Here is a 16,276-nt window from a genome sequence, read left to right as displayed (position 1 = left end):
TGATTTTATATTTTGAATTGGGCTTTAAGTTATAGTTATAAATCAAATGGGATAATCACTTGGGTTTTCAGTCATTAAAGTCAAAAAAGTCATTAAAAAAATTTTTTTTCGTATTTTTTACTGAACAGGATTTGCTAGTCCACTTACTGGGATAGCAGATGCCTCTCAAAGCAGCATGCACAATGCCTTGCACATCTATATGAATGGAACAATGTCCCAGGTACAGGGATCTGCCAACGATCCCATCTTCCTTCTTCACCATGCATTTGTTGACAGGTTGGTTAATATTTCTTTAAAAGTATGTGCTCATTGGATTTAAATAGAGGGTGCCTATCAAGTGTGATTTAAGTTATTAAATAAAAGCTAAGAAGTTATGGTAGTCTATTGTCTATGTTCAGGTTGTCCCCAAAACAGACCTTAGGCTAAGCATTTACAGGCAAATATATAATAAAGAAAGTGTTTATAAGGATACATTAGTAAGAAGGTGGATTAGGCAGGATACAAAAGAAAGAAAAGCAAAATAAGGGTACAATGTCAATTGAAATCCCAGACTCCACTAGATCTTGGTAGAATGTAAAGTATACCCTAGTTTGTCCTACCAGAAGAAAAAGAGATGAGTCTTTGGACTTCCACGCTAAATAGCCATTGGCTACAGGTTGCCCTGAGGTAGGGGATATAAAACTCTTAGGAGCTTGATTCCAGATATGGCCCCAGTATCCAAGGGCAGCCTTCTAAAGGCTTCAGGAGAAAGTAGTTAAGAGCAAAAAATGAGAAAGCAGGGGGATGGACACACAGAACTGATATAGGAATTTAAGGCCATGTGGGCCTGGCACTAACCTACTACATCTGTCATCAATATATCTTTCCTTCTGGAAATTGTATTATTTATTCTCTTTTTGAACCTAACACACTCACATACAAGGAAGTACAAACTGATCTCTTCCACCGGCCTGAACAGTACATTGTTAATTCTCCAGACAGAGTGCACTATGGCCCAACTGTCCTATTTAATGTGATTTAATTCTCTTGGAGTTTTTATTCTCCTTATTAACCCTCTTCCATTACATGTGTAATGTCTTAGACATATTAAGTTTTAGACTTAATTGTAGGTGATGATAGCAGAAAAGAAACTGTTCAGAGGAAGGTCAGCTGTCTACTCTTGAAATTTTTCAAAAAGAAAGGAGAAAATAAAGCATCAAATCATGACTGACAAATGCTGTGGAGTGTTCTTTGTCCCCTCTACGGTAATTTTCTCACCATAGTTAATGCATAAAGGGCACAGATAAATACCTGCCATTAAGATAATACTATCATCCTCTTGGGTAAAAATAAGAGGACTTTTTTTTCATGTTTTAAAGATAAGGAAACTGAAATTGAGAATTAAGGATTTTACTTAATTTATCAACATCTTCTCTTCACTTGTGTCCACAGGAACATGGACATAATATCAAATAAGAAAGTGACCATTATCCAAGAAAATCATTAGGCAGATTTTTATTGGCTTCATGGCAATTCTCATATAATGAGAATTAAGTAACAGTCTATATTAAGTTTTATTCAGAAATCAGTGTATAAGAACATGTATGAACACCAAAATGTTGGTGCCAATACCAACATCACAACCACCTATACCCATATATAAGAGAGAAAAGCATAGTGCTGGAATAAAACCGGAAAAGATAAATTGAACGCTTTTTAAAGAGTCATTTTTATGTCACTTTTTGGTGTAAATTTTGCCATTTTTAATCTCTAGAACTACCCAGTGAACTCTAAAGATTTAAGTATGATCACTCTTGCCACCTCCATTCAATATAGTATTAAAAGTTCTACCCAATTAGCAATTAGCCAAAAAAAAAAAAAAAAGAAAATGTATCAAAATATGAAAGAAAGAGGATGTTGTATCTGTTTACTGATGATCTGACCTTATACACAGAAAAGTCTGAGAATTCACTGGAAAACTGTTAAAACTGATAAATTAAGTAAACCTGCAAGATACAAATGCAACATACAAAAATTGGTACTGTTTCTGTACACTAACAATGAACTATCTGAAAAAGAAGCTAAGAAAACAACCCCACGTACAACAGCATCAAAAAATAAAATACTTAGGAGTAAATTTATCCAAGAAAATGAAAGACGTGTACACTGAAAACTATAAAATATTGATACAAGTAACTGTATATCACAAAAATAAATAAAAAGATATCCTCTAATCATAGATTAGAAAAATTAATGTTGTTAAAATTACTATACTACCCAAAGAAATTTACATATTCAATGTAATCCTATCAAAATACCAAGACATTCTTTACAAAAATAGAAAAATAGTCTTCAAATTCATATGGAACTACAAAAGGGCCTGAATAGCCAAAACAATTTTGAGCAAAAAGAACAAAGCATCACATTCCCTGATTTCAAAATATACTACAAAACTATAGTAATTATAATGGCATGGTAATGGCATAAAAGCAGATTTACTGTTCATTGAAACAGAATTGAGAACCCATAAATCAATCCAATAATTTTGACAAAGATGCCAAAAACAATGGGGAAATGACAGTCTCTGCAATTAGTCACTTGGGGACAATTGGATAGCCACATTCAGCAGAATGAAATTGGACCCATATCTAACACTATATCCAAAACCAATTCAAAATGAATTAAAGACTTAAATATAGCGATTAGAAATTGTGAAACTGCAGGAAGAAAGCATACAGTAAAAGCTCCAAGACTTTGGTCTGGGCAATGATTTTTTTGGATATGAGCCCCAAAACATAGACAACAAACACAAAAATAGACAAATGGGATTACATCAAACTAAAAATCTCCACGCAACCAAGAAAATAATTAACATGATAGACAGACAACCTACAGAATAGTAGAATATATTTGCAAACCATACCTCTGGTAAGGGGTTAATATTCAAACTATATAAAAAACTCAATTCAATAGTTAGAAAACAGAAAAACTAATTTAAAAAATTGGGCACAGGATGTGAATAGACATTTCTCAAAAGAAGATACGCAAATGTCCAACAGGTACATGAAAAGATACTCAACATCACTAATCACCAGGAAACACAAATTAAAACCACAATGAGATAATATTAATATTACCTCACACCTTTTAGAACAGCTATTAATAAAAAGACAAAGACAAGAAGTGTTAGAGACTATGTTAAAAAAAAAAAGGGGGGGGGGACTTTGGGAGGCCAAGGCAGGCAGATCAGGAGGTCAGGAGTTTGAGAGTAGCCTGGCCAACATGGTGATACCCCATCTCTACTAAAAATACAAAAAGTAGCCGTGCGTGGTGGCAGATGCATGCAATCCCAGCTACTTGGGAGGCTGAGACACAAGAATTGCTTGAACCTGGGAGGTGGAGGTTGCAGTGAGCTAAAATCATGCCATTGCACTCCAGCCTGAATGACCGGGTGAGATTCCATCTCAAAAAAAAAAAAAAAAAAAAAAAAAAAAAAAAAAAAGGAAGGATTGTGCACTGTTCATGGGAATGTAAATTAATATAGTCATTTGGGAAAACATAGCAGTTTCTTTTTTTTTTTTTTTTTTTTTTTTTGAGGCGGAGTCTCGCTCTGTTGCCCGGACTGGAGTGCAGTGGCCAGATCTCAGCTCACTGCAAGCTCCGCCTCCCGAGTTTACGCCATTCTCCTGCCTCAGCCTCCTGAGTAGCTGGGGACTACAGGCGCCCGCCACCTCGCCCGGCTCATTTTTTGTGTTTTTAGTAGAGACGGGGTTTCACCGTGTTAGCCAGGATGGTCTCGATCTCCTGACCTCGTGATCCGCCCGTCTCGGCCTCCCAAAGTGCTGGGATTACAGGCTTGAGCCACCGCGCCCGGCCAGCAGTTTCTTAAAAAATTAAAAATAAAACTATCATATTATTCAGCAATTCCACTCCTGGGCATATATCCAAAGGGAAATATATCTGAACTTCCAAGTTCATTGTAACATTATTCATATACAAAACCAACCCAAATATCGATAACGATGGATGTATTAAGAAAATGTGGTATATATACACAATGGAACACTATTCAGCCATAAAAAAGGAAAACCCTCTCATTTGCAACAACATGGATGAATCTGGAGTTCAGTATGTGAAATAAAATGATTCAGGCACATAAAGACAGAAACTGCATGATCTCACTTATTTGTGGAGTCAAAAGAAAATTTAAACTCCTAGAATTAGAGAGTAGAGGATGCTTACCAAGGGCTGGAGCTGGTGTGGGTTGGAGGGAAGTTGGTCAAATGATACAAAATTTCAGTTACGTATAAGAAGTAGGCCAAGCGAAGTGCCTCATGCCTGTACTTCTAGCACTTTGGGAAGCTGGGATGGGTGGATTGCCTGAGCTCAGGAGTTCGAGACCACCCTAGGCAACACAGTGAAACCCCATCTCTACTAAAAATACAAAAATTTAGCCAGGGATGGTGGTGTGCGCTTGTGATCCTAGGTACTCAGGAGGTTGAGGTAGCAGAATCGCTTGAACCTGGGAGGCCAAGGTTGTAGTGAGCTGAGATTGTGCCCCTGCACTCTAGCCTGGGCAACAGAGTGAGATTCCATCTCAAAAAAAAAAAAAAAAAAAAAAAAAAAAGGAAGGAATGAAAGAGTAAATTAAGAGATCTGTTGTACAGCGTGATGACTAAAGTTAATAACAATGTATTGTAATCTTGAAAATTGCTAAGAAAGTAGATTTTAACTGTTCTTAGCACACGAAAAGTAAAAAATAAGTATGTGAAGTTAATTAGTTTGAATTAGCCATTCACAATGTATGTATAAAGGGACACATCAAAATATGGTGGGCTTAGTTCCAGGCTACTACAATAAAGTGAGTATCTCAATAAAGAGAGACACAAAGTTTTGGGTTTCCCAGTACATCTAAAAGTTATGTTTATGGAATGAACCCAGGTGCTCATCAATGGTATATTGGACAAAGAAAATGTGGTACATTTACACCATGGAATACTACAAGAAAGAACAAAATGATGTCCTTTGTAGAATGTAGCGGGAGGCCATAATCTGAAGTAAATTAACACAGGAACAGAAAACCAAGCACTGCATATTTTCTCTAATAAGTGGGAGGTAAACACTGGCTACATATGAACATAAAGATGGAAGCAATAGATACTGGGGACTACTAGAGTGAAGAGAGAAGGAGGGGCATAACAGCTGAAAAACTACCTAATGTGTACTATGCTCATAACCTGGATGATGGGTTCAATCATACCCAAACCTCAGCATCATGCAATATACCTTTGTAGCTAACCTACACATGTCCCCCTGATTCTAAAATAAAAGTTGAAAAAGAAAAAAATACTAAAAATTAAAATTATGTTTCCGCTTTTCTGTAGACTAAGTGTACAATCTCATTATGCCTAAAAAGCAATTTATATACCTTAATTTAAGGATACTTTATTGCTAAAAAATGCTAACAATCATCTGAACCTTCATCAAGTCAAACTTGTGCTGGGGGAGGGTCTTGCCTTGATGTTGCTGGCTGCTGAATGATGAGGGTGCTGGCTGCTGAATGATGAGGGTGATGGCTGCTGAAAGCTGGGGTAGCTGCAGCAATTTTTAAAAATAAGACAAAAATGAAATTTGTTACATCAATTGATACTCCCTTTCACAAAAGAATTCTCTGTAGCATACTATGCAGTTTGATAGCATTTTACCTATAGTAAAATTTCTTACCAAATTGGATTCAATCTTCTGAAAGTCTGCTGCTGCTTTATCAACTAAGTTTATCTAATATACTAAATACTTTGCTACAATATCAAAACATTGACAGGATCTTCACCAGGAGTAGATTCCATCTCTAGAAACTACTTTATTTGCTTAACCATAAAAATCAAATCCTCATGTAAATGTGGTACATTTACACCATGGAATACTACAAGAAAGAACAAAATGATGTCCTTTGTAGAATGTAGCGGGAGGCCATAATCTGAAGTAAATTAACACAGGAACAGAAAACCAAGCACTGCATATTTTCTCTGATAAGTGGGAGGTAATAAGTGGTAATAAGTGGGAACTCTACATGTTCAAGTTTTATCATGAGATTGCAGCAATTCAGTCATACCTTCAGGCTGTGCTTATAATTCTAGTTCTCTTGCTATTTCCATGATATCTGCAGTTATCTCCACCACTGATACCTTGATCCCCTCAAAGTAATCTATTAGGATTGGAATCAACTTCTTCCAAACTCTTGTTAACATTAATATTTTGTTCTCCTTCCATGAATCAGAAATGTTCTTAATGGCATCTAGAATGGTGACTCCTTTCCAAAAGATTTTCAATTTTATTATGCCCAGATCCATCAGAGGAATCACTATCTATAGAATACAGCCTTACAAAATGTACTTCTTAAATAAAATTTGAAAGTTCAGATTACTCTCTGATCCATGGGCTACAACATAGATATTGTGTTAGCAGGCATGAAAACAGCATTCATCTCCTCCTATATCCCCATCAGAGCTTTTGGGTGACCAGGTGCCTTATAAATGAGCAGTAATATTTTGAATGGAATTGTTTTTCCAGGGAGTAGGTCTCAACAGTGGGCTTAAAGTATTCAGTAAACCATGCTGTAAACAGATGTGCTATCATGCAGGCTTTGTTGTTTCATTTACAGAACAAAGCCAGAGTAGATTTAGAGTATTTCATAATGGCCCTGGGAGTTTCAGACCAATAAATGAGCACTGGCTTATACTTAAATTTACCAGCTGCATTAGCTCCTAGCAAGAGTATCAGACTATCCTTTGAAGCTTAATCCTTTATTATCCTTTGAGCATTAATTTCTCCTTAGTAGCTGTGAAAGTTCTAGATGGCATCTTCTTCTAATAGAAGACTGTTTTGTCTACATTGAAAATCTGTTGTTTAGTGTAGCCACCTTCATCTGTTATCTAGATCTTCTGGGTAACTTGTTGCAGCTTCCCATTGCACTTGTTGCTTCACTTTGCACTTTTATGTTATAAAGACTGCTCTTTCCTTAAATCTTATAAACCAATCTTTGCCACCTCAAACATTATTTCTGCAGCTTACTCACCTCTTTGAGCCTCCATAAGATTAAGAGAGTCAGGGCCTTGCTCTCATTTAGGCATTAGTTTAAGGAAATGTTGTTGCTGGTTTGATCTTCCATCCAGACCACTAAAATTTTCTTCGTATCAGCAGTTAGACTGTTTTTCTTTCTTATTGCGTGTGTTTACTGGAGTAGCACTTTGCATTTCCTTCAAGAACTTTTCTTTTTTTTTTTTCTTTTTTTTTGAGACAGAGTCTCGCTCTGTCCCCCAGGCTGGCGTGTAGTGGCCGGATCTCAGCTCACTCCAAGCTCCGCCTGCCAGGTTTACGCCATTCTCCTGCCTCAGCCTTCCGAGTAGCTGGGACTATAGTACAGGCGCCCTCCACCTCGCCAGCTAGGTTTTTGTATTTTTTAGTAGAGACGGGGTTTCACCGTGTTAGCCAGGATGGTCTCGATCGCCCGACCACGTGATCCGCCCGTCTCGGCCTCCCAAAGTGCTGGGTTCAAGAACTTTTCTTTTGCAATTGCAATTTGACTAACTTTTGCACAAGAGGCCTAGCTTTCAGCTTATGTGAGCTTTCAACATTCCTTCCTCACTAAGCTCAATCATCCCTAGTTTTTTATTTAAAGTGAGAGATACGCAACTTTTTCTTTCATTTGAACACTTAGAGACCATTTCAGGGTTATTAATTGGCCCAATTTCAATATTTTTGTGTCTTGGGGAATAGGGAGGCCCAAGGAGAGGGAGAGATTCAGAGGAATGGCTGGTCAGTGGAACAGTTAGAACACATGCATTTATTAATTAAAGTCACCTTTTTAACACTGGCACAGTTTATGGTGTCCCAAAACAATTACCATGGTCACATCAAAGATTTCTGGTCACAGATCAGCATAACACATACAATAATAATTTAAAACTTTGTAATATTGCAAGAATTACCAAAACGTGACAGACATAAAGTGAGTACATGTTGGAAAAACGGGAGTGATACACTTGCTGAACACAGGGTTGCCAGAAAACTTCAATTTGTAAAAACAATGCAGTATCTGTGTAGCACAATAAAGCAAACCACAATAAAATGATAATACTTATATTTCCAAACCACATGTTATACATTATATAATTTTGTCAATTAAGAAATTATTTAACAAAAACATAAATGGCTTATAAACATATGAAAAGATGCTCAATATCACTAATAACCTGTGAAATACAAACTGAAACCACAATGGGATATCACCTCTGATTTTTTCAAATACCTCTTATCAAAAAGATAAAAGACAAATGTTGGAGAGGGTGTGGAGAACAGGGAACACATGCACATTTTTGGGTGGGAATGTAAATTAGTCCATAGAAAACAGTATGGAGCTTCCTCAATAAACTAAAGATAGAATCATCATATGATCCACTCATTCCAGTTCTGACTATATATCAAAAGGAAGTGAAATCAGTATGTCAAAGAGTTATTTGTACTTCCATGTTTGTTGTAACGTAATTCACAACAGGCAAGGTATACAATCAAACTAAGTGTCCATATTGGGCAAATGGGTAAAGAAAATATGGTATATGTACACAATGAAATACTACTTACCATTTAAAAAGAAATTCTGTCATCTATCATAATATAGATGAACCTAGAGGACATTACATTAAGTGAAAGAAGCCAAGCACAGAAACGAGTAGCCACATGTTCTCTTTCGATGCAGTCTAAAAACTTTGAACTCATAGGAGTAGGAAACAGAATTGTGGTATCAATGGGTGATGTGCAGAAGTGGAAGGGGATGAATAGGGTCAACGAAAATGTTTGTTGAAGGGTACAAAGTTTTAGTTAGACATAAGAAGTAAGTTCTACTGGTCTTCTGCACAGCATGATGATTACAATAAATAATAATATATTGTATCTTTCAAAATGGCTAAGAGAGTAGATTTTAAATGTTCTTATGACAATAAAGATAAATATGTGAGGTGATTGCTATTTTAGCTTGATTTAATCATTCCACAATATATACATATATCAGCATCATATTATACCCCATACATACATGTAATTATTATTTGTCAATTAAAAATAAAAATTTTAAGAATCTCAATTTGTCTGGATGCCTTGATGTTTCCCACTTGTTTTCATAAATAAGATTTTATTAGAACACAGCCATGACGTTCATTTACATATTGTCAATGGGTGCTTTCAGACTACAATGTCCGAGTTGAGTAGCTGTGACCAAGACCATGCTATTTGCAATGTGGAAAATATTTAATATCTAGCCCTTTGCAGAAAAAGTTTGGGGATCCCTGCCAAACCACAAAACTGCATATATATATATATGCACACACACACACCAGACAAGAGAAAGAAATTGCTTTTTCTCTAGCCCACCTATATTTAAAGAGAGTACTATCATTAAATTCAATGTCTGTAGTCATGGTTGTTTAGTAGAGAGAATATCACTATGTAGATAAACAGCTATGAAAAGCGACTCTTCCACCTTTAAAAATTAGAATTTTCTGCCCCCTTAGAATTCTCTATTAATTCTATTTTACTATTAGACATTTGCATAATTATTAAAATAACTCAAAAATATTAAGCAAAGATCAAGGTAATTTCTCAATGAGCCTTCATTACAAAGCTGATGAAGATTCTAATGATTCAATTATCATTATACAGAAAGCTAGAGAACTGTGGGTTACCACAGAACATTGTGTGGCATCTGAGCCATCCTCTCAAGTTTCTACCTATGGAGACTCATTGTTCTGATCAGACAGGTCTATTGACTGTCATTCAATTATGCACAAATATATTTATTGGCCAACTATGTGCTGAGTGTATTTTCTTAAACATTCCACATTTATTCCTATTTCTGGGCTCTGCTTAAACCAGTTCTCAAATCCTTAACCTACTTTTCTTGACCTATCTGGTTTGTACACAATCTTCAAGACTAGTTTCAGTTTTGACCTCCTTCATAAACTATGCCCAGGTCATGCCTGTCTATAACTATCGCTCCAAAATTTAATTATGAATTGCATTTACCAACTTGGCATTCAGTGACCTCAAGTCAGTAGCCTGAAATCAGCCACGGTGGAAGTATTTACCATGAAATTGGCAAATGGTACACGTCAGGGCTTTTATTCCAAAAGACCTCGTTGTTAAAATAATGGCCAACATACCACTGCTCTAATCTATTAACTCACAGCACATTCTTTCTATGTCCCTTATTTTGGACACATCAATTATCTTTTTTTTTTTTTTTTTTTTTAATCCCTTCATCTGTTAACTGTTTTCTTGGCTGCAGGAAGCTTTTTTGTTTAATGTAATCCTGTTTGTCTATTTTTGTTTTCGTTGTCTGTGCTTAGAGGGTCATTTCCAAAAATATTGCCCAAACCAATGTCATAGAGCTTTCCCCCCATTTTCTTCTAGCAGTTTCACAGTTTCAGGTCTTACACTTAAGTCTTTAACCCATTTTGATTTTATTTTTGTATATGGTGTGAGAAAAGTGTCTAATTTCATAATTCTGAATGTGACTATCTAGTGGTCTCAACACAATATTTTTATGAGCCTGTCTATTTTGTATTTGTGGCACCTTTGTTGAAAATCAATAATAAATGCTTGACTTTATTTCTGGGATATCTATCCTTTTCCACTGGTCAATATGTCTGTTTTTATGCCAGTACTATTCTGTGATAATTACTACAGCTTTGTAGTATACTTTGCAATCAGATACTGTGATTCTCCGCTTTGTTTTTATTACTCAAGATTGCTTTGGCTATTCAGGATCATTTGTGGTTGCATAAATATTTTAGAATTATTTATTTCATTTCTGTGAAAAACATCATTAGAATTTTGGTAGGGATTGCACTGAAACTGCAGATAGCTTTAGGTAGTATCTATATTTTAATAATATTATTTCTTCCAAATTTTGTGTTTTATTATTTTTATTTATTTATTTTTGAGACAGAGTCTCCCTCTGTCACCCAGACTGGAGTGCAGTGGCATGATCTCGCTCACTCCAACCTCCACCTCCCAGGTTCAAGTGATTCTTCTGCCCCAGTCTCCCGAGTTGCTTGGATTACAGGTGCACACCACCATATCTGGCTAATTTTTGTATTATTAGTAGAGATAGGGTTTCACCATGTTGGCCAGGCTGGTCTCGAACTCCTGACCTCAGGTGATCTACTTGTCTCAGACTTTCAAATTGCTAGGATTATAGTCATGAGCCACCGCGCCCAGCCAATTCTTCCAATTTTTGAACAAGAGATATATTTCCATTTATTTGTATCTCCTTAAATTCCTTTTGTCAATGTTTTATAGTTTTCAGTGTATAGGTTTTTACTTCCTTGTTTAAATTTATTCCTAAGAATTTTTAAAATTTTTATTTTTAATTGACAACCAATGGTATATATTTAGTAAGTATAATGCGATGTTTTGATCCATATATTTTTGTGATACTATTGTAAATTGGTTGTTTTCTTCGCTTTTTTTGGATAGTTCATTGTAAGTGTATGGAAATGCTACTGATTTCTGTATCTTGTTTTTGTATCCTGTAACCTTACTGAAGTCATTTTTTTTCATTTTTTAAAATTTTTAATAGAATTTTGGCAGATTTCTTAGGGTTTTCAGTATATACAATCATATCTGCAAACTGGGACCATTTAATTTCTTCCTTTCTAATTTGGATGCATTTCATTTATTTCTCTTAGCTAATTGCTCTGGCTAGGACTTACAGTATTTGTTGATTAGTCAAGGTGAGAGTGGGCATCCTTGTCTTCTTCCGGATATTAGACAAAAGAAGTTCTACTTTTTGCCATGAAGTATGATGTTAGCACTGGGTTTGTCGTGTATGCAAACTTTATTGTATTGAGGTACATTCCATCTATACCTAATTTTTTGAGAGTATTATAAAAGGATGTTAAATTTGTTGAATACTTTTTCTATTAATACATCTATTAAAATGATCATATAACTTTTGTTATTCATTATGTTCAAGCATTTTTCACAAATATGATTGTAAAATTTGTATGTTAAGCTACCCTTGCATCTTTGGGATAATCCCTCTTGATGATGGTGAACCAGTCTTCGGTTGAATTCACTGTCGAATCTAGTGTTTTAGTATTCTTTGAAGATTTTTGCATCTATGTTCATCAGGAATATTGTCCTGTAATTTTATTTTGTCATACTCTCCTAGTCTGGCTTTGGTATCAAGGCAAAGCTGTCCTTGTGAAATGAGTTTGAAAATATTCCCGCCACTTAAATATTTTGGAAGAGTTTGTGATGGATTTGTATTAGTTTTCTAAATGTTGGTAGAATTTATCTCTGAAGCCGTCAAGTACTAAGCTTTTCTTTGATGGAAGAATTTTTATTACTAATTCACTCTCTGTACTCATTACTGGCCTATTAAGATTTTCTATTTTTTCATGATTCAGTTTTGGACATTATGTGTTTCTTGGAATTTATCTGTTTTCTTCTGGTCTACCCAATTCATTGTTCTTAGTAGTCTCTTATGATTTTTGTATTTCTTTTTTTTTTTTTTTTTTTTTTTGAGACGGAGTCTGGCTCTGTCGCCCAGGCTGGAGTGCGGTGGCCGGATCTCAGCTCACTGCAAGCTCCGCCTCCCAGGTTTACGCCATTCTCCTGCCTCCGCCTCCCAAGTAGCTGGGACTACAGGCGCCCGCCTCGTCGCCCGGCTAGTTTTTTGTATTCTTTAGTAGAGACAGGGTTTCACGGTGTTAGCCAGGATGGTCTCGATCTCCTGACCTTGTGATCCGCCCGTCTCGGCCTCCCAAAGTGCTGGGATTACAGGCTTGAGCCACCGCGCCCGGCCTGATTTTTGTATTTCTATGGTATCAGTTGTAATGTCTCCTCTTTCATTTCTGATTTTATTTGCATCTTCTTTTTTTTCTTATTCTGGATAAAGGTATGTCAATTTTGTCCACCTTGTCAAAAACCAACTCTTAGTTTCATTTATCTTTTGTACTATTTTCATTTACTTCTTCTCTGATCGTTATTATTTCCATCCTTCTGTTAACTTTAGGCATAGTTTGATCTTTCGTTTCAGTTTTTTGAAGTACAGCATTGGATTATGCAATTGGGATTGTTTTGTTAACGTAGGCATTTATTGTTATAAATATCTTTCTTAAAACTGCTTTTGCAACATCCTGTAAGTTTTAGTAGTTACTGTTTCCATTTTCTCGTCTCTAAATGTTTTAAATTTCCTTTCCAATGTCTTCATTGACCCATTTGTTGTTCAGAAACATATTTTTAAGTATCCATGTATTTGTGAATTTTTTGAAATTCTTTCTATTGCTGATTTCTAGTTGCATACCATTTTGGTCAGAAAAGATACTTGAGTATTTCAATCTTCTTAAATTTGTCTTAAGACTTGTTTTGTGTCCAACCATATGATCTATCCTTATGATAATCCATGTGTGCTTGACAATAATGTACATTTTCTGTTGCCGTTAGAATGTTTTGTATGTATCTGTTGGGTCCATTTGATCTAAAATGTGGTGTAAGCCCTATGTTGCTCTTTTGAGTGGGGTGGTGTGGAGGGACAGCACCAGGATGAATAGTTAATGGATGCTGGGCTTAATACCTGGTTGATGGGTTGATCTGTGAAGCAAACCACCATGGCACACGTTTACCTACGTAACAAACATGCACATCCTGCACACGTAGCCTTGAACTTAAAATAAAAGCTGGAAATCAAAAAGTAAAAGTAAACCATAAAGGATCCAATTGGGAAAAATTATCTAAAACCTATCGTATCACCTAAAAAAATTCAGAAAATACAAAAAGTGGAGAAAAAAACAAAATAACAAAATTAAGTATCTTTTTGTGAAATTTCTGTTTACTTTCTTTACTATTTTATATTAGATTTTGGTTTTATTATTGCATTGTATCGGTTCACAATTTTTTTATATTAGTTCTTTTTTTGTTATAAGCTTTTTGTAGTTATTATCTTTTAATGTTTTAATGGTACTTTTTTGCTATTCAGAAGTTATTCCTTTTCATATGGTTTCTTTTTCATTGTTTGTTCATGGCTTTAAGGTCATGAACATTTGTTTCTTATACAGTAGTATTGTCTCTAAAAAGAGTGAATTGCTCTAAATTTCTAAGTTCCTTTCTGGACTTTACAAGTGGATAATATCTTTTTGAACAAATGACAGTAATACATTAGTACAGCTGCAGGTCTTTACTGGGATTTTTAGTTACAGCTTAATCATGCTTTTAGTTATGATCAATAGGTAAGTTACAAATAGAGAAGTTCAATTTATAGTTAAAATTATTTTTCTCCTCTATTCAGGTTAAGGTTTGACAAGGAACTCTAAGCTGTTCTCAGGTTTGTAAAAACAAACAAACAAACAAAACACTTTCTAGCATGGAGACGGGGTTAAAAAGTTTGAGGAGGCTGAAGACTCCGAAAGAATAGGTTGAAGAGTTGTTTATTCTGTTTCTATACAAATATAAGATTTGGGAAAAACTAAACACAAGGGCATCTGGGTTGTTAAATCACTCTAACACTACAACAGTCATCAAGCAAAGGTGATGGTGTCTGTCAATGCTCTTCAGCTTAGATGATAGGGAGAGGGTGTAGAAAGTATGAAGAACTATTTAAGAACATACTAAGTTCCAGGTCCTGTGACAGGAATTTTTCATATGTTACTTCTATAGATGTGACCTGCCTCAGGATGAAACGTCTGCCTCCTACACTTAAATTACCCTCGTATGTACTCTTGACTACCCTGTGCATCCTCAACATGCTGTACTCTGCTTACTTGCCTGTTTTCTTAACAGTGTTCCCCATTAGTTCTGCATGGGTCACATATAGTTTGTTCATAGTTTGATTGCTAGGACCTAGCAAAATGTCAAGAAATCTGATATGTGTCCAATAAATATTTAAGCCCTTTAAATATTGTATTCAATCATTCATTCACTGAATAAATTCATTGAATTTATTAATTCAATGAATCTATTCACTCATTAATTCATTTAGAAAATATTCATTGAGCTCCTGACACTATACTAGGCAATAAGGTTATAGTAGTGAACAAAAACCTCAAAAGCTTGTTATTATCAATATTATTCCAGTTAATTTTCACTACAATTAACTAAAATTGTATCACTACAATTATATAAAGTATTGCAGTTCATTTGTATAGATGTTAATATAATTTAATATATTAATATCATATTTTATATGTTATATTACTATTATATATTTTAGTAGATTATGTATTACTATAATATATATTATAGTATATATTATATATAATATATATTCAATATTAATAGTGAAATTGTCTCACTACAATTATGTAAGGTATTGCAGTCCATTTTTATAGATGAGAAAACTGAAGATAAAGAGAAAAAATAATTCAGTTTTCTTTAAATTAATCCTTTAAATGAACCAGCTTTTGAACACAGATTTTTTGAGGAATTTAAATCACATTACAGTGTGTCCTGCCATAGATGATATTATAAATATTTTGGCATAGTGAAGAGCATGGAAAGACCCAGGTGTAGATACATTTCTGAAGAAGATAAAGATATGTTATTATTTCAGAGAAAGATGGGTGTCCGGGATAAAATTTCAGAAGGGACTTCTTTGACTCTTCATTGACTTTGTTTTTTGGGTTTTTTTGGTTTGTTTGTTTGTTGTGTTTTTTGAGACGGAGTCTTTCTCTGTTGCGCAGACTGGAGTGCAGTGGTCTAATCTCAGCTCACTGCAACCTCCACATCCTCGGTTCAAGTGATTCTCCTTCTTCACCTTCCCGAGCAGCTGGGATTACAAGCACCCACCACCACGCCCAGATAATTTGGATATTTTTTTCAGTAGAGGCAGGGTTTCACCATGTTGGGCCAGCCTGGTCTCAAACTCATGACCTACCCAGGTGATCACCCACCTTGGCCTTCAAAAGTGCTGGGATTATAGGCCTGAGCCACCGTGCCTGGCCTTTTTACTGACTTTGTAGCATATAGACCTACTGGTGTGGAAGGACTTTGGTGAAGGTGGTCATTTGGACCTTGGAGATTAACTGGAGGGCTCTGTTCTGACAACTAGCATTTCAGAAATTTTTCCGTATAGAACAATGTGTCAGGAGGGGTTAATGCAGTGTGGGCCAGTGGAAGAAAACATTTTTACATTTAGAATCTGTTAATTAGTATCCCTGGGAGTTCAGATAAATCACTTAGCTTTTTTGGGACTTTTCTCCATTGCTAAAATGGGAGTCTCTAAAGAGGTCATGACCAACTC

The 16,276-nt window shown here is 35.4% G+C and overlaps 1 protein-coding gene across 2 annotated transcripts in view; it reads left to right on the top strand.

Annotated features, from left to right (window-relative positions):
- TYR (tyrosinase) overlaps positions 1-16,276 on the top strand; it is a 124,429-nt gene that overhangs the window by 50,573 nt on the left and 57,580 nt on the right. The window contains exon 3 of one of the 2 annotated variants that reach the window (XM_010357232.2): positions 129-276. The exons of the other annotated variant lie outside the window; for it this stretch is intronic. Within the exon in view, the coding sequence (XP_010355534.1) occupies positions 129-276 (148 nt within the window). The remainder of the gene's footprint in view (positions 1-128; positions 277-16,276) is intronic. 2 annotated transcript variants of the gene reach the window in all.

Source organism: Rhinopithecus roxellana, chromosome 15 (genome assembly GCF_007565055.1).
Source record: "Rhinopithecus roxellana isolate Shanxi Qingling chromosome 15, ASM756505v1, whole genome shotgun sequence".
In the NCBI taxonomy this organism is placed as follows: Eukaryota; Metazoa; Chordata; class Mammalia; order Primates; family Cercopithecidae; genus Rhinopithecus; species Rhinopithecus roxellana.
This window is presented reverse-complemented; position numbering and strand designations above follow the sequence as displayed.